The sequence below is a fragment of the Anabrus simplex genome, chromosome 9 (genome assembly GCF_040414725.1).
Source record: "Anabrus simplex isolate iqAnaSimp1 chromosome 9, ASM4041472v1, whole genome shotgun sequence".
Classification (NCBI taxonomy): Eukaryota; Metazoa; Arthropoda; class Insecta; order Orthoptera; family Tettigoniidae; genus Anabrus; species Anabrus simplex.
This window is the reverse complement of record NC_090273.1, coordinates 128,631,531-128,651,043: the sequence shown is the minus strand read 5'-3', so window position 1 is coordinate 128,651,043 and position 19,513 is coordinate 128,631,531. Positions and strand designations below refer to the sequence as shown.

The window sequence follows — 19,513 nt, the reverse complement described above, 5'->3', positions numbered from 1 at the left end:
CGTCAATTGTTTCCAATGTCGGTCTGTCTCAAGTCTTTACGTAGTCCATTAATCTACCATTTCCTAATCTGTCCAGTGGTCTCCTCTCGCGGGGATAAATCTATCAGCTTCACAGGCCGTATACTACACACATTTGAGAATCATGTCCTCCTCACACGACAATGCGGCTTACAGTGTCTGGATTTGTATACATTCGTTTGGCTCATGATTGTACTTCCCAGTCGTCGCGTCCTTCATCACTCCAAAGATTTTCCTGAAAAAATCCCTTTTAAAATTGAGGAGAATCCGGTAATGTTGTTATTTCTGGATACTCCAGGTCTTGCATCCGTACAACAAAACAGGCAGGTTGAGTAGCTTGAGTTTGCACTATCTCAACAGAATGTGATTTGTTGGGGTTGATTGAGGCTGTACTGACAGCGATTCCCGGCTTGAGTTTCCACCTTTATCTCCATTTCACATAGTGGTTGCTCCGAGAATAATAATAATAATAATAATAATAATAATAATAATAATAATAATAATAATAATAATATTTGTTCCGGTATATCTGTGGACGCAGAGAGGTGAAAGAAGGTGTGGGCTAGAATGGGTCTAACTACAATAACAAAATTTAAATTAAAACTTTAAATAAAAGTTATATTTCTTTTCAAACAACAAACTTAACAACTTTCCCCTTAGTGACATAACAATTCAAATTTGGGGATTAAAATAGAGAACCCGAGAATTGGGAATTTAACAATTTTTGGCTTCAAGCCCCAGATTTACAAGGTTTGAGCAAAAAGATCCAGTTTACAAATTTGCAAAATATCAATGTTTAGACAAGGACAGGAATATCCCAATTTAAGAGCACTTTACCTCAAGGATTACAAGTACGGCCTTCCAAAGGTACCACTCACTATTACAGGAAACTTAGGAAAGAGCTTACATGTTCTTCAACATTAACAAATTTCTTACAGCCTACTCAAGGCAACATTACATCCAAAATCTTACAATCTCTGACCTCTCAAGGCACAATTTACAATTGAAATTACCTTTACACAGGGGTATCTATTACTCAAACTACTGGGCCTTCGCGAAAAGAAGAACAGGTTTAAATTAATGGCCCGAACACAAAATGAATGGAGGCGTACACTTGCACTCCTAGAACATTACCTATAAAACCCTAATTGGGTTCTTGGCCCGATGATGCAGAGGTTAAACCCAAGCTACTGAGGTGACTCGAATGAAAGTTAATTTAATGAATTACAGGAAAGAAAACAGTTACAAAGTCGTAGTCACCTCAAACCAAGTTGAAAGGGAACTCGAGAGGGTAACGCACTCTCTATCCCCGAATTGTAGTTAAAGACTTTATGAAATTTTGCATTAGCTGAAAGGAAATTTACATTTTAGAAAACAGGTTACATGGTTGGAAATTAGGACCTTCCCCTCATGTAAGTCTGCGGAGGTAGCTACAGAAAAATAAGTCTGGTGGTCATTACCTTGGCTGCTGCTCTGCCTGGCGAAGAATGAGGCGCCGCGCCTCCTGTCTTAGCACACACTCTCAGAAATACGGCGATCAAGAGACAAGGTAGCCGGAAAGACCACAGCTTATATACACGAGTGGATGGTTCTAGAGGGTTCTGGACTAGTGCGGATACAACCTCTCGATTTTATTGGCAGAATCACAAGTTACACCCAAAAAACCAACAAGAAGCTTGTGATAGGCCGAAAAATAATTACAGAAAATTCCTATTGGCCAGATTCAAAACTGGCGGAATGAGAAAGAAGTGTTGCAATCTTGAAATATATAAAAAAATAAATGAAAGTTAATTTACTTGAGAAAACCCATAAACACAAAATTTCTTTCAATAACAAATTCTTTTAGCTTGCACCAGAGTGCACGACCTGAGCTTTTGTAATGGCATCTTTGGAGAAATGTCCAAACTTCTTGATGTACACCAAAACAAAATAAAATAAATCCAATCAGTTTAGCAAACTTAGAAATGACAAACTTCTCAATTCTTCAGTAGTGACATCTTCTGATTAATATTCCAACTACATGCAGTAGCAGTTTCAAGTTTTGTTGGATAGAGTTCATTAAGGCGCTTCTTTTGAATGTGCGGAGTTGAGGTGTACCTCCCGGTACAACAACAGCAATAATAATAATAATAATAATAATAATAATAATAATAATAATAATAATAATAATAATAATAATAATAATAATGAAATGGCGTATGGCTTTTAGTGTCGGGAGTGTCCGAGGACAAGTTCGGCTCGCCAGATACAGGTATTTTGATTTGACGACCTAGGCGACCTGCGCGTCGTGATGAGGATGAAATGATCAAGGCAACATATACTCCCAGCCCCCATGCCAGGATAATTAACCAATTATGGTTAAAATTCCCGACCTGCCGGGAATCTAACCCGACTCCGCTATGACCAAAGGCCAGCACGCTAACTGTTTAGCCATGGAGCCGGACGTAATAATAACAACAAAAACACCGATAAGACGCTCAAAATGCAGGAAAGCCTTCAAGAAGTTGCCGAAAAAGTAGGTCTTTGAAGTCTCTTATGAAGAGACGGAATATATGGAGTACAAGTACCAACGTGAGAGATATATGGAGGTAACACGTGGCAGGATTAAAAGGACAGACAAATTCAAATACCTGGGTACAGTTGCTTGTGTGTTCGCTCTGTGTGACTCACGCTCACTTATCGTACGGAAGTACGGACTTAGTTGTGTGGACATTTATCCGTGCCTTTCAGTGACTTCGTCTCCTAGTGTGTAGCCTCATGAAATAACTAGCAGTTTAATTAGCAGTTAGTGCTATGGAAGGAGGTCCATATGAGAAGGGCGGTCCTCCCCCCATATCACGAGCAGTATACAGCAGGTGTCTCGTAGTGTCGGGAGTGCTTTGGCGGTTATAAATCTACCACCTACCTACGACTGTAATGTGGAGGCGAGTTTTCCATCTGTGGCGGCGGCAAATAAGCGTGCATTAGAAAAACCTTCAGGTAACATCGATAAGAAGCAAGCAGTAACACCAGAAAATGCTACAGGTAATGTTTCACAACAGATATCTTCTCACAGTGATTCAGGGTCTAGCTCAGCTTGTAGTCAAGGTGATAGTGTTTCTGATATGAATGTGGAACCAGCTGTGCTTCCTCCTCAAAATAGGGGGGCACAGCCTCGGCTCAGTGCATATGAATATAACAAGGCTAACCGGTATCACATTGACTCTTCAGGGCCTTACTACATCTATGTGGAAGGGAAAGAAGGAAACATAGGTAAACTACATCCGATGGCGATTGGTAAAATAACTTATCGGGAGTGTCCATCTCAACGTCGAAATATCAAAGATATTTATTCCATCGGGAAAAATCGTCTTAAAATGGAATTTCATTCAGCAGAGGCAGCAAACTGGTTCGTTAGTTCTACTTTCTTTTCCTCACATCAATTAGAAGGTTACATTCCGTCTCATGTCATAACTCGACAGGGTGTCATTCGTAACGTACATACAGAAATAGAGGAAGACGAACTATTACAAGTGATAGATTATTCTGTTAAAATCAGACGAGTCCATCGTATGTTCAGGCGCACAATGAAGGACAATGTTTCAACTGCTGTTCCAATACGGACTTGTGTTGTTACTTTTGACTCTCAGACGCTGCCAGACAGTGTATCAATATATGGGAGCACGTTGTGAGGTTTCTCCATATGTGACTCCAGTACGTATTTGCTATAATTGCTTGCGCTTCGGCCACATAAGTAAACACTGTCGTTCACAGGGTAGATGCAGTAACTGTGTTGTGTCGCATACTCCAAACCCCTGCTCATTGCCTTAGCCTCAATGCGTACACTGTCAAGGTCAACACAGTGCCCTCAGTAAAGGGTGCCCGGAGTATAACAAACGATTAGAGTTAAACGAGGTTTCGGCCAAATATAACATGCCATTCAAGGAAGCTAAGGAAGCTGTTATGAAGAAGTCATATGCTGAAGTCGTTCAGCCATTACCTCTCACACATGAGCAAGCTTTTCCTCCCTTACCACGACACCAAAATCACAAAAGTACCGTGTTCCAACCTAGGCGAACTCCTCCGACGTTACCCAGACCATCTATCCCCCACCCACCGGTATTTTACCATCCCCATGAAGTCAGTGGGGTTCCAGTGGGCCCCAACCCTTATCCACCTCAGCCGCACTTAATAGCACCCCGCAGTGCAAGTCCCTTGCCTGGCAGCTCTTCTCAACCACCACTTACTTCATCAGAATCCCTTATTACTGGTATCCTTAACCTAGTTACACAGCTTCTACACGGAATTCTCCTATCAAATCGTGGTATCCCTTCGGCATCGGAACTTCGCGAAATGATAACACAGAACATTCATGGAAGCTTTTAAAATATTACAGTGGAATAGCCAATCAGCGCTGGCTCATAAACACAGTCTTCAAAAAGAATTACATGATCGGCACATCAACTTGGCAGCATCATCCGAGACTTGGTTTCGCGCTGGTATACTAGTTCGGTTTCCTGGATATAGTGTTCTGCGTTCAGACAGAGATGATGGATATGGAGGAAGTGGTCTGTTAATAGGCAACAATATTCGTCACAGAGCAATACCCCTTACATTTCCCGAAGCTCTTTCATTCCAAGTGGTAGCGGCTCGTATCTTCCTCCCTACGGTGGCATTTACATTAATATCTATCTATTGCCCATCACGTATTGTAATTCAACCAGGCGAATGGGACAGTTTATTTAACCAACTGGAGCCTCCATACATTATATGTGGAGATCTGAACGCCCATAGTGTAGCTTGGAGATGTGCTTATACGGACCGTGCTGGAATAGCCCTGCAAAATATGATGGATGACTCCCACCTGGTCATACTCAACGACGGCAGTCCTATCCTTATATCTCGGCCTGGACATCGACCTTCGGCAGTAGATGTAACTATATGTTCTCCAGCCATCGCTGCCAACCTAACCTGGGAAGCACGACGATACTCCCTGGGATCTGATCATCCTCCTATCGAAATTCATTTACAAAATCGCTACGCCTTACCTACAACCTTCTACCCAACCACAATATGGAACACCAAACGAGCAAATTGGATTGCCTTCAGCGAGAACATAGACTCCGAACTTCGTACTGCAACTCTCCCTAAAGACCCCTTTTCCAAGGTACGCCAGTTTAATACACATCATAAATGCTGCAGTTTCGGTTAGTATCCCAGTAAAACAGCCTACTTGTTTTCCAAAACATCCCCCTACGCCGTGGTGGGACACAGAATGTTCCCGAATGATTGCAAGAAGGAAACTTGCTTTTAAACAATATCGACGCCTTTCTTCCTGGGAGAATTACTCTAATTATCAACGCACCAACGCACAGGTCAAAAGAGTTTTAAAACAGAAAAAGCGATCCAGTTGGCGAAGATACTGTGAAGAAATTAGCAGAGAAACCCCACTTACTACAATCTGGAATAAAGTAAGATCCTTGAAAGGGGTGGGGAGTAGCTCCCCACGTTCTTCGTTTCCGTCTGATTGCGTCGAGACTTTTCATAGTCATATTGCTCCACCGACTGTACCGCAGTTGCCCGGTTGGCGCTTTTCACCGAACTGGCATCGCACTCCACTATCTCCCGGATGCAAGCTTATAGCTGCGCGTCCTTAACCGCCCGGCCAATCTGCCCGGTCTGTTAAAGATAAGGCTAAGAATAAAATTATTGTGCTCCAAGCTCCAAGCTTAAATAACTCTTCGAACAGTCAGTGAAGTTAAATGTACAATTCAAAGTGTTATTTGGATTTGTTTCTTGGAGCACCAACATTTATTTCTTGGCCATACCTCTGACAAACGCAAACTACTTCTTCAGCGGACAAAAGCCTATTTCGTTGTTTATTTTTATCGGTCATTGGAAATGTTTGATCAAAGGAAAAATGTGTGGAAAATTGGAATTATATGTTTAATATTTCCTGCACAATTGCAGGCAACCAAAATACGTCACGGCACTATTCAGTGAATGTGAGTCTCAATGTCCGCTCACATTTAAGTTCAGCCAGTTGTTCATCATCTTACAGGATTAATAAATGATATAAACCGCTGAACATTTTCTAAGGATTTACTATCAGTTAAATAGGTAAACAGTTCTTCAAACGCATAATTCTAAGAAGAGTTTTGGTTTGTCAATGATATAGCCAAAAATGAAATGATTATGCTCCAAGATACAAGCTCAAATAACACTTCGACTAGTCAGTGCAGTTATATAGATAATTCAGTGTTATTTGGACTTGCCTCTTGCGGCACAATAATTTAATTGCTGATCTTAACTTTGACAGAAGAACACGGAAAGAAGCATATTTCATTGATTATATTAACGGTCATCGAGCATTATATAAAGGTTCTTGATCAAGTCGTACATTCCATTTGATAACGAAGGGAAATATTTATAAAGTTTTCTGACAGGTTTTCCAGATGATCGGGAATCAGTGATATGACAACTTCATCAAAGAAAGGACAATAAGTTCCACCTTTTCAATACTATATATTGTGTGAAAGTTTTACATTACAGTTAAAACATCACAACTTTTGTACATTCGGTACCGGTTTCGACAGATTCCCTGTCATCATCAGCCGAGAATAATTAAACAAAGACAAGTATAGATCATGATTCTTATGGTGTGATTACAATGGTGGATTAAAAATATACATTATATGATTAAAATAGTATATATATATATATATATATATACACACACAAATTAAAGGTAAGTAAAATGGGAATGGTCATTATTCTATGAGGTGTACACCTTAATATTTCTAATTAAAAGGTTAATTTGTTAAAAGAAATTTTGTTGTTGTAATATATAATTAGGGCCTATAGTGAAATTTGATTGTAGGCTTAAATCTGTAATATTTCAACTTTTTGACCAGTCAACTGATTGAAGTTATGTAGCCATGTTTGACACATTAAAAAGGAAGTCCATGGAAGTCCAAGTTGAAGCTCCAATCGAATTTTATTGTACATATTTTATGTGGAACACCATTCGACTAAATATTTGTTTACCTTTTTAATGTGTCAAACATGGCTACATAACTTCAATCAATTGACTGGTCAAAAAGTTGAAATATTACTGATTTAAGCCTACAATCAAATTTCACTATAGGCCCTAATTATATATTACAACAACAAAATTTCTTTTAACAAATTAACCTTTTAATTAGAAATATTAAGGTGTACACCTCATAAAATAATGACCATTCCCATTTTACTTACCTTTAATTTGTGTGTGTATATATATATATATATATATACTATTTTAATCATATAATGTATATTTTTAATCCACCATTGTAATCACACCATAAGAATCATGATCTATACTTGTCTTTGTTTAATTATTCTCGGCTGATGATGACAGGGAATCTGTCGAAACCGGTACCGAATGTACAAAAGTTGTGATGTTTTAACTGTAATGTAAAACTTTCACACAATATATAGTATTGAAAAGGTGGAACTTATTGTCCTTTCTTTGATGTAAATCTTGTTTCAATACGGAACCTAAATATGAAATTCTTAACGTTAAATGACAACTTCATGCTTGATACGAGGTTAAACATTTTAATGCTAAACGACTGTTTACGCATTTTCGTGGATCTCTTCATTTTTACAGTAGTGGACTCTAGTTGTGAATTGCTGGTCTAGAAGGAGCAAAGTCCAAATGACTGTATACTGAGAAGAGCTTAAATATTATGACTTAACAGTCGCCATTCAGCTCGAAGCTAGCGAATAAAAGAATTGGCTTCACGATCCCAGGTGACTGACAACGAGCAATATACTGGCGCGTACGCTCAGTAGGCTCAAGGGAGCCCTTTAGCAGGACATTTCGATCTCGCTAGCGTTCTGAGTGTAAAAGAGAATGTGCTTGGGAGTGGGTGACTGAGGGATATGTGGGAGGCCACAGGAAATAAAAAGGAAGAGGTCATAACGTGCATGTGATATTCACCAGTGAGAGGTCAGATTTCATCCTGTTATTAGAAACGGTAAATTCTACAGAACTGGCAAAGAGCAAAGAAAACGTAGTGTTAGTTATTCATGATGACATGATAACATTTCTTACGCGCTCCCTTCCTTGTTTACTTCTTTACTTTGTTATATTCTTAATTTCATTAACCATAATGTTTACTGATGCAAAGACGTGGGAAGAATGACAAGGAGCATTCACAAGCATTCTCTTTGGCTTTGCGTATGTGTGAGACATCTGTAATGATATTCGATATCGTTGTTGCACTACAGGGTGGGGAGAATAAAACTGGTACGGAAAATATTTACAAGGCTGATACTTGTTAATGAACAGGAGAACTGCCCATCGCAGGAAATGCTGGAAACCGCGATTTCGATGCACCATTTGATTGCTGGCGTGCACGTTTTGCGCATACTCTGTCCCGAGTACATCGCTGTGAGTGAGAGAAACAGACCTGTATAGTGACCAGTTGAATGCAACACAAAATGTTGCTCGCGATAAAACGGCGCGTGTTCAATGTTAAGTGTTATGCGAAGCACGATTCGTGGAAAACTTGTGCGGAACTGTTCGCGCAAGTGTTTTGGCAAAACCTCCAGCAAGGTCTGCAATGCAAAACTTAGTGGCAAAATGGTGCGAAACGGGCTCTGTAGCGAATAAAAACAATAACACCAGAAAACATTGCTCGAGTGAAGGGAATCTCAGCGCCGTTTATCTGTACAAGTGGTAATCAAGAGATCGTCGTGTCGGAACATTATCAAAAGGGACCTGCCCCTGTATCCTTACAAATTTATCGATGGACCTTCGCATGTTTAGCATGCGGGAGATGCGCACGCGCGGACATGTGTCAGCAACCGATTGGTGCATCGAAATCACGGTTTCCAGCATTTCCTCTGATGGGCAGTTCTCCTGTTCATTAATGTTACGAAGATCTCCGTGGTAGTTAGAGGTGAAAGAAGGTGCGGGCTGGAATAGGTCTCAACTACAAAATTAAAGTTAATTTAAAACTTTAACAAAAGGTTATACAGTATTTTCTTTTCAAAATCAACAAATAACAGAGTGTAACAGGTACCAAGTAGCAGATCAACAATTAACAAATTACAGCTCATTACCAAACTTGGGCTTCGAGCCCCAAGTTTACTTTCTGAGCTCTCAGCTCACGATCACAATTGCTAAAGGGCAGAAAACCCCTAAGTACAAGGAGCACTTGCTCCTAATTACAATGTTAAGGAAAAAAGAGCAGACCCGCTCTCAATTTGACAAGCCTCTCAAAGGCCGCCACAACTTTCACTTCAGACTGTCCTCGAGGCACACCAGGAAACAGGGGTATTAGATACCCAACCTACAGGGCCTTTACATGAGGAATACAAACATCAGGTTAAGTTACTGGCCAATAATGCAAAATAGAATGGAGGCGATAACTTGCACTCCTACACCAAGTTTTGTCTAAAACCTATGTGGCGCTAGGCCGATCATACAGGGCCTAATCCCAATCTATGGAGGTGACTAGTCGGCAAAATAAGTTTAAGACTTTAAGAAGGAAGAGAAAAACGGTTACGGAAACAGTCACCTCAAATTCACAATGAAGGGGAGTTCGAGATGGTGAAGCACTGTCTATCCCCGCTTTATAGTAAAAGAGATTTGAAGTTTTTACATACACACAAAGGAAATTTACATTTTAAAGGAATAGGTTACATATTAAAGGCTTCGAACCCTCCCCGAGAGTTAAACTGCTGAGCTAGCAAGAAATGAAGATGTTAACAGGCCATTACCTTGTAGATGAACTGCTGCTTGAAGAAAGAGGCGCTTCCCGCCCCCTGCTACATATTCACACACTAAGAAAGATGTTACTGAAGTGGCACCGAGACAAGAAAATCAGCAGTTTATATACCCTCGTGGAATATTCGAGACCTTTCAGGAATGAGTAGACACACCCTTTCGTTTCATTGGCTAACATCAAAAGTTACACACAACATGAACAAGAAACCTAGGATTGGAGGAAAATTAATTTAGAAAATTCAGGATTGGCTGAATTCAAAACTGGCGGAAACAGAGATCAATATTGCCAACCCAAAACCTGAAAGAAAGAAATTTAACAAAGAACAAACTTATGGATACAAGGTTTCTTCAAAAAACAGTTCCATCACTTCGCACCAGAGTGCACAATCGTAGTCTTTTCTCTGTAGAGACATCTAGAAGAGAATGTCCACACTTCTTGATACGGAATAAACAAACACAAATCGAAATAGACACAGTTCAGAACTCTTCAAAATTACCAAATTTACTATAGTGACATCTTCCGAGAAACCGTTGAGTTAATACAGTTTGTTAAAGTTCAGGCTTTCTCCTGTAGAGAAGTTTCAACTGGCGCAATATTTGAATTAGCGGCGTGGAGGTGTACCACCCGGTAGAATTAACAAGGGTCAATTCCACGTGAGCCTTATAAATATTTACCTGGCCAGTTTCATTTTGCCCACCCGGTATTTGTCCATTTTAGATTCGCTGCTGTACAAGATGCCAGTGTATTGTTCATCATATGTTTGTTTCTCCTTTTGTCACTAATATTCACTACAAATTGATCATTTTCGAGATAGGCTACCTACAGAGCAAGAACTTCGTCATTCTGAATGATCACGTTTACATCTACCTCGCTTTCCATAACGACCTCCAGAAGACAAATAATCTTATAGTGTCATTCCTAAAGCGATTAACGGTACGTTATCTTACACAGTCTGTGTAAATAATTGAGTACCTCATCATTATTGGAACACTCGGTTGGAAACTGAAACAGAAGCACCCTAAAGGTATAAGGTCAGAGTTGAAATTTAGCGATGAGATAATAGTAATGTAACCATGGAACAGTTTTCAATAAAAATGTGCATTTTTTGCATAACACACAGGTAGGTTTGTAACCCACTGCAAAAATGTGTTCTGTTTACTACCACTTTCTTCTGATATGCACACTGATAGTGATATAATAAGAGGAAAGTCAAGAGAGTTGAGTGATTTTGCGGTAGTTTGTGACGGAGGTGAAAAATTCAAATCCACAGTCATTCTGCAGTCATTTGACATAGTCAGGGATCGAATGAAGGAAGCGCCCACCTAGCGGCGAGGATAGGAATTGTGCCGACTGCCGAAGCCTGTCACACTCGTCTGGCACAATGATTAACTACTGACAGATGAAATGATATTGGAGTGTGTTGTTAGAATGAAAGGTTAGAGGGAGTGCCCGGAGATAAGCCTGTCCCGCCTCCTGTTTGTCCAGCACAAATCTCACATGGAGTGAGCGGGATTTGAACCACGGAACACTCCATTAACACTACCTTTTGTGGAGAACCAATATGTTATTAAGTAATGTGGCTGCATTGACAACTATAATTTGTGATGTTCTAATTAAGGAGGTTTCTTAATTTGTTTGGTTTAATCACATACCGAGTGTTTCTCTTGTTATACTGGAACGAAAGTTACACAGAAGTGTATATTTATATTGTTTTAACTATTATGAGTTTCATATAAAATAATATCATATCGATTCTGCCTCTAAACAATAAAATTTAATAGATAATTAACTTTAATTGATGAGTGTATTTGACGTGTACCTAGTAAATATTTCTCAGATAATCCATCCCAAATATACCTCACAATTCTCTCTTACAGTCTCGAAAACCATAGAGGAGTTGAGCTTGGAATGGAAGACTAATAATCCCGTCATCATGGGGAAAGGACTGCGCATGCCTCAGTTTGAAATTGTCAAGATTGCCGCCTCGGACTGCCAAGAGTCTTTCCAAATCGGTAAGAAATTATCTTGAATCTTTGTCTTCAATGCTTATATTATCTTATTACGTAATGTAATATATATATATGCATGCAATTATTTATTTATATATTTATTGAGTCTGCTGAAGAAATGTTAGGAACAAGGGAAAAATAAACTACGAATCAATGTGTAACTCAGGAGATACTAGAACTAATTGATGAACGACGAAAATACAAGAATACAAAACATGAAAGTCTGCCCCCCACGAGACAGTTATACTACAGAAGACGGCAGAAATGAATACAGACGATTAAAGTAGAACTCGATAGAAGGTGTAGGACAGCTAAGGAAGAGTGGCTGAAGGATACGTGCACGGATGTTGAACATTTTATGGTCCTAGGAAAGGTAGATGCTGGATACGGGGAAATCAAGGAAACCTTTGGAGTAAAGAAAACTAGCTGTATGAATATTAAGGGCTCAGCTGGAGAAGAAAAAGCAGAAAGATGACAGAAACATATCCAACAATTGTATCAAGGTAAAGACGTACCGTAGATAATATGGTTCTGGAACAAGAAGAGGCTGTTAGTGTGATGAAATGGGACACCCAACTTTGAAGTTAGAATTCGACAGAGCATCGAGAGATCTAAATAGGAACACGGTACCTGGAATTGATGGCAATCCTTCTGAATTACTGCCTTAGGAGGAGGCTAGGTTATTCCATTTAGTGTGTAAGATATATGAGGCAAGAGAAGTGCCATCCGATTTTCGGTACAATGTTGTTATACCTATTCCCAAGAAACACAAAGAAACATGTATCGAGTACTTATCCCGAAGTCTGGTTAGAACATAAACAGCTCGCATTAGTGGAGGCAGTGTAACTCGAGGATGGAAAGCAATAGAACTTTAACAGTGATGTCCAACGATTCTTAACGAACCAGGCTACAATCTCAATAGATCAATAATTAAGACTCGAAAAGTTAAACTGAAGAAAATCCAGAGTTAATTTTGAGTAACGAGAATAAATTCACAATGTCGAGGCATAAGCAGGACAACCCCAAATTCGCCAATGCTGAGAGATGCATAATGTACAAAGAGCGAAAAATGGAGGTGGGGCAGCGAATCGACCACGACGCGGGCAATTCTAGCGCTCTTGTACCGCAGCCAATGGATATAGACGAATATATCGATATATTCCAACCTATACTCCGCACGGCTCTACTTCTAAATTGACGTTTTGGCAGATTTTGGCTCTGTCTGGTGATTATGCGCTGAAGCATAGGCATCCAACCAATCCCAATCTGCCATTCATATCGATTTATATCGGCAGAGCACGATCTCGAAACCCATTTGCCAACTCTAATATTTACATTCGCCACGTGGTTAACCTATCTCACGCGAAGCCCATCAAATTATCAAGACAAGGCAACCTATCTCGCTCAGCATGTATGGTATTTGGTATGCTTCGCGATCTTTTGCATTTTCCTTCAGTAATTAGTGTGTTTTTCATATTGTTGGAGGGTTCTAGTGACTGAGATCAGTGGAGTGTTCCCTTTGTAGGCCATAACCTCCTTTCTGTGCCAGCCATTAGCGGTGAGTGATGTTTTATTTCCTCATTCTCATTTATTCTTATTAATATATTCTCTTATTAGTGTCAGATGTTGTTAGTAAGTGTAGTTTTTGTGAATTTGTTTTCAATCCATATTCATTAGTTTTTCTGAGTACGGTATTACGTTTTACAAGGGCTGTTTACCGCGGTCATATTGCATCAGCTGTTCTCGCGGGCGTAGCGCGCTGGCAACAGAGGAAAGGCGATGCTCATTTGGTTTGCGAAACTTCAATTTAGAAGTAAGGCCGTGCGGAGTATAGTGAACACTATACGATAGACTTTGAAGTACCGAGCTCGATAGCTGCAGTCGCTTAAGTGCGGCCAGTATCCAGTATTCGGGAGATAGTAGGTTCGAACCCCACTGTCGGCAGCCCTGAAAATGGTTTTCCATGGTTTCCCATTTTCACACCAGGCAAATGCTGGGGATGTACCTTAATTAAGGCCACGGTCGCTTCCTTCCCACTCCTAGCCCTTCCCTGTCCCATCGTCGCCATAAGACCTATCTGTGTCGGTGCGACGTAAAGCAACTAGCAAAAAAAAAAAAAAAAAAAAAGACTTTGAAGTACAGTTCCGCAGTTCGTCGGATTTCGAGACAAATTGCGAGTGAACACTTGCAGTCGACGTTGTAGATGAATCCGTTATCATTCCATCCGGTGAGGCGTCTCTTCTCAGTCGTATAACTCATGTCTGAGTATCGTAATCTCATGAATACTTTGCAATTTAGCCAAGTTCGACAACATTCGTCCTCATTGTTGACGGTCTTCTGCTTTACGGATGGTTACTCGAAGAGGTGCGTGAGTTGCATCTTCGATCAGGTCTACGCATCTTCTGGGAGCTCTTCCACGCGACATGATACCGGTTCCTTTTTCTTGGACTTCTAGTTTTTCAAAGCTATTTTTTCTCCAAAGAACTATAGGGTTCTCTGTCTAACAAGAAAGTCTATTCGAGATACCAAACTCTTCGACTACGTAGGAGTCCCGGGTATTCGTAACAACCTCCGCCACCACCTCAATTCAAATGCATCAGTTTGCTTTTGTCTTTGGCCTTCACCGTCTATGATTCACAGTCATAGAAGAAGACTGAAAACACTAAGAGAAACCAGATGTTTCGTGGTATTTTTACTGATTGCTTGGTCACGCCAGATCGTTCGGAGTTTATCCACAAGAAAATATCAAAGAGCAATTTTCTTCTGATCTCTTTCTCACAGCCCCCGGTGTTTTTAGCAAGGAGCCAAGAAAAGGAAATTTATTAACCGCATCTACTGTAGGCGTACTAGACGAGTCCTAAATTGCAGCTTTTTTCCTCTATCTGGGAAACAAGGAACAATTTCAAGCAAACTCAGTACACACAAGACTTACTGTCTAGAAAAGAATACTGCTGGGAGTGGGGAGGGCACTCCTAGTAACCTTAGTGGTAGGGGCGGGGAGGGACTGATATGTAAAGAATAATCGAAAATTACTAATATTAGTGCCGAATCCATACTTTTCCGGGTCTCTGAGATAAATAGTGACACTCCGGATGCCGCTAAGTCAATGGTCACCCCCAAAATGTCCAAAATAACCGAGCTTATGGCTGTGTGAATGCATGTATGTTCCAGCGTACTTTCAACCAAACTTGGTACACATATAACTTACTATATGGGAAAGAATAGTATGGGGCAGGACCTCTGAGTGAATGCACCAGTGCATTGCGCGACGCAAGGTGCAAAAGATGACTTCGCTAGGTTGACCACAGTGCAGACCCCCACTCCTGCCCCCCCCCCATCCTCACTTGCTCTGCAGTCCGGCTCCATGGCTAAATGGTTAGCGTGCTCGCCTTTGGTCACAGGCGTCCCGGGTTCGATTCCCGGCAGGGTCGGGAATTTTAACCTTAATTGGTTAATTTCGCTGGCACGGGGGCTGGGTGTATGTGTCGTCTTCATCATCATTTCATCCTCATTACGACACGCAGGTCGCCTACGGAAGTCAAATCAAAAGACCCGCATCTGGCGAGCCGAACTTGTCCTCGGACACTCCCGGCACTAAAAGCCATACGCCATTTCATTACTTGCTCTGCAGGGCTCCACGGCCCGAGCCGAGTTGAGCCGAGATTAGTCGAGTCGCCCCGTGACTAAACGCTGGTCGGAACCTAGCCGAGTGGGAGCGATGCACAGTGCACAGAACCTCTGCACCTCGGTTTGCACGCGTGAGATTTTGGACGTTTGAGAGGCCCTGGTATGGGGGTTAATACACCGCTAGAGGTGGGGGCGGAAAACGGGTGACATATAAAAATAATAGAAAGCCACTAATATTAGTGTTTCGGGGTCTCTGAGATAAATAGGGACACTTCGGATGCCGTTTAAGTCAAAGTTTAAAGACAAAATTTCTAAAAGACCGGGATTTTGGATGCATCTATCTGCGCATCTTGCAGCATAGTTCTCAACCAAACTTGATACACATATGGAAAAAATAATACTTTGCGGGGGAGGCAACTCTAGCACCTCTGGGGGACGGGGTGAAATAAAATAATCGCTAACGGTAGATAATAGAGTTTAACCCATAGTTTTCTGGATTGCTGAGATGAACAGTGACACTCCGAATGACGTTTAGTCTAAGTTCATCTTCCATCCGCATGGAGGTTGAGGAGGAGTGGAAATGTCCAAAATGAATCGCGATTAGTGTTTAAGCCATAGTTTACGGGTTCATTAGACAGATTGCTGACAGTCCCAAAGATAATAATTGGAATCGTGAACACTATATCTGTAGCGCGATGCGTAAATACATATCGCTGTTATTCATTTGAAAGGATCAGCTGCCTCTGTGGATCCGTGGTAAAGTGTCGGCCTCCGGATCCCAAGATAGCGGGTTCAAACCCGGCAGAGGTAGTCGGATTTTTGAAGGGCGGAAAAAAGTCCATTCGACACTCCATGTCGTACGATGTCGGCATGTAAAAGAACTCTGGTGATACATTTGGTATTTACCCGACAAAATTAATTAAATCTCAGCCATAGACGCCCAAGAGAGATCCGGTTTACTCTAGGTCCGCTAGATGGCAGACAGAGTAAACCGGAACGTCGAAATTGACGAGCAGACAGCCAGATGGCGTCAAATCGAAATGTCTGCAAACGGTAGCTGAGGCCATACGATTATTATTATTTGAAAGGATCGACTGCTTCCCAAACGATGCGAGCTGCCGTAAGGACAAAGTTTAATGCGGTAAAAAATAATCTAAATATATTTATTTATTTATTTATTTACATATTTATTCCTGACTTACATTTGTGGCGAAGTTAGGGCTCACGGCCCTCTCTTACACTTAACCACTATAAACAATAAAATTTAAAAATGTAAACATAAAAGTAAGACATATGAAAATGAAAACTTACAACCTGTTTTCCAGTCAGTGACCGGGTCAGGGATGTAATGAATGAAGCAGATATAGGCTGTTAGTACGATGGGGTCGCCACTCCCAAAGTGATTTATTAATGAATGATAGATGCAATGAAATGAGAATGGAGAGTGTTGCTGGAATGAAAGGTGACAGGGAAAACCGGAGTACCCGGAGAAAAACTTGTCCGGCCTCCGCTTTGTCCAGCACAAATCTCACATGGAGTGACCGGGATTTGAACCACGGTATCCAGCGGTGAGAGGCCGACGCGCTGCCGTCTGAGCCACGGAGGCTTCAAAAGTAAGACATAGAAATTCTAAAAAGAAATAATACTACGGACAGATAATTCTAAGACTAAGTTAGGACTGCATATCAGTACAGCAATTAATGTGATGATAATAATAATAATAATAATAATAAGAAGAAGAAGAAGAAGAAATGAAGGAAACCCATTCACACAACATACGCACAATGACTCACACAACTCAGTTTTATGTTCCCAGGAAAAACTTTCGGCAGGCAGATTTAAATTTATGAGACGAAGTAAGGTGGCGAATGTCCATTGGGTGTGTATTCCAGAGTCTCGATGCAGTAACTTAAAAGGAATGATTGTAGGGATTCGTTCGACTTAGTGGAATTTCAAGTAGGGAACCAGAACGGGTACCGGTACTAATTTCATAGAATGAGGAAAGGAAAGGAAAATTAGAAGAGAGGTACAGATACTCCCATAAATATTCGGTCAGTCTGATTTTTGACACACTTTTATTCGGTTGTTATTCTTACACTATTAATAATAATGTATGTCCGACTCGTTGTCTGAATAGTCAGCGTACTGGCCTTCGGTTCAGAGGGTCCCGGGTTCGATTCCCGAAATTATTAATGATAATGTATAATGCAACGAAACATGTAGGAAAGCATAATGACACGTTCTACAAATAATGTGATGTAAGTCAACTCTTCTGACAGTCATTAGTACGCCATCTTTCGTACATGAAATAAGAGCAATAATTTCAGTGCCGCCTCAAATATATTGTCACTATACAAAAAGCAGCATAAATTCGCATAATTCACAATCCTGTTACAGATTCAGTACTTTGTAGGTTCACCTTGATATTTTATGTCCTCTTCCAGTCGATTCGGCATACAGGCGATAACTTTCTTGATTTAATCAGGCCTTAATGCCGCCCATTCTTGCAGCAGTCTCCTCTTCAAGACTATGAGGGAACTTAGCAGCTGCAATTCTAAGGCTGACTTCATTCGACTCTACACATACTCAATGGGGTTCAGGTCGGGTGACTGTGATGGAGTTTCCAAAACTTTCGGGCAGTTGTACAAGAGCCACTCCCTGGCAAGTTACGACTTGTGCTTGGGGTCATTATCTTAGTAGAACTTGAAAGTACGCTGTATACGAAGTTGTTCCACAGATTGTCGGAAATTGTTTTTGAGGATAGCCAAATAGCCCTCTTTTGTCAAAATATGTTCACTGAAACTCAGTGCACCAACCCCGTTCGATGCAACACATCCCCACACAATTGTACTTCCTTCACCATGTTTTATCGGTGCTTGTAAATTGCTTCTTTTCAAATCCTCGTGACGTTTCCTCCACACCAATTGCTTTCCATCGGACCCGAAGATGATGTACTTCAACTCATCCACAAATAACACATCCTCCCATCAAGCACTGGGTTTGCTTACGTAGGTTTTCGCGAACTCTAGCCGCTTCTACTTATTTACCGCGCTGATGTATGATTTCCTCCTAGCTCTTTTTCCAAAGAACTCATTCGTTCGCAGTGCTCTTCGGACGGTTTCAGTGCCCATTTTCTTTCCACATTCCTCTAAAATGGCTGCTGCCAGTTACGCAGCAGCACTAATTTTCGAATTTCGTTTCCCATTCTGAAGCACAAACTTCTGTCAGCCTTCCTGGTCTGCCTGTGTGTGAAACTGAATCAATTCAGTCTTAGTTTTTGAATCGTCTGATTATATCTCCAACTATTATTCTACTTATGTTAAGCATTTGCGATATCTTTCTATGCGATTTACCTCGAGCATGATGGAATATTACGAGCTGGCGTTCTTGAAACATGGTATTGTGTTGTCTTTTGCTCCCCATTTGATACCAGTCTGCAACAGTGCAGCAAATTACTTCGGCACGACGTGCCTTGCGGCACCGCACTACAGAACTGAAGGTTTTGCAACGCTATCTGAGGCCCTTCTCTGCCAATCAACACAACGGCAATCCCGGTCTTTCCGAGTGACCGAATATATTTGAGGCGTATCATTTCACCCATGTGCGCAATGTTCTTTCTTTTACAGCATACTGTACATCAATGCTCCGTGATTCCTCTTCGGCATAAGCAACCACATGTAGTTCCATTACTTAGAAACAATTGGTTTCACATTCTGCTCATGGTGGCGTTACTGTCATCATTTTTTCGTGGATTTTATTAGTGGCCGAATATTTATGGGAGTGACTGTAAGTAGGAGTATTCGTCGAGAGCACTTGGTAAACAATTGTCATTAGGTGAAAATTCCTTCGTTCATTTATGCGTAAGCATCCCAATGTTTTGAAATATGGTGTAACATGAGCGTCATGTCGCAGTAAACATATAATAATAACAACTCTAAAACCTCAAAATACTTCGTAACGTATCAACAAACTCTCTTTTCCCGTCTACCTCCTAAAATCTCCAGACCCACTCAGTCCGACATCTCGCTCCCTCCTGACCTACAGACTTCACCTCCCACAGAACCCTTTAATCTCCCAACCGGGCACGGTCACACAAAA

The 19,513-nt window shown here is 41.0% G+C and overlaps 1 protein-coding gene across 1 annotated transcript in view; it reads left to right on the top strand.

Moving 5' to 3' along the window:
- Positions 1-19,513, top strand: part of LOC136880906 (glycine receptor subunit alpha-3) — a 733,896-nt gene that overhangs the window by 691,825 nt on the left and 22,558 nt on the right. The window contains exon 6 of the mRNA XM_068229231.1: positions 11,657-11,791. Coding sequence (XP_068085332.1) covers positions 11,657-11,791 — 135 coding nt within the window. The remainder of the gene's footprint in view (positions 1-11,656; positions 11,792-19,513) is intronic.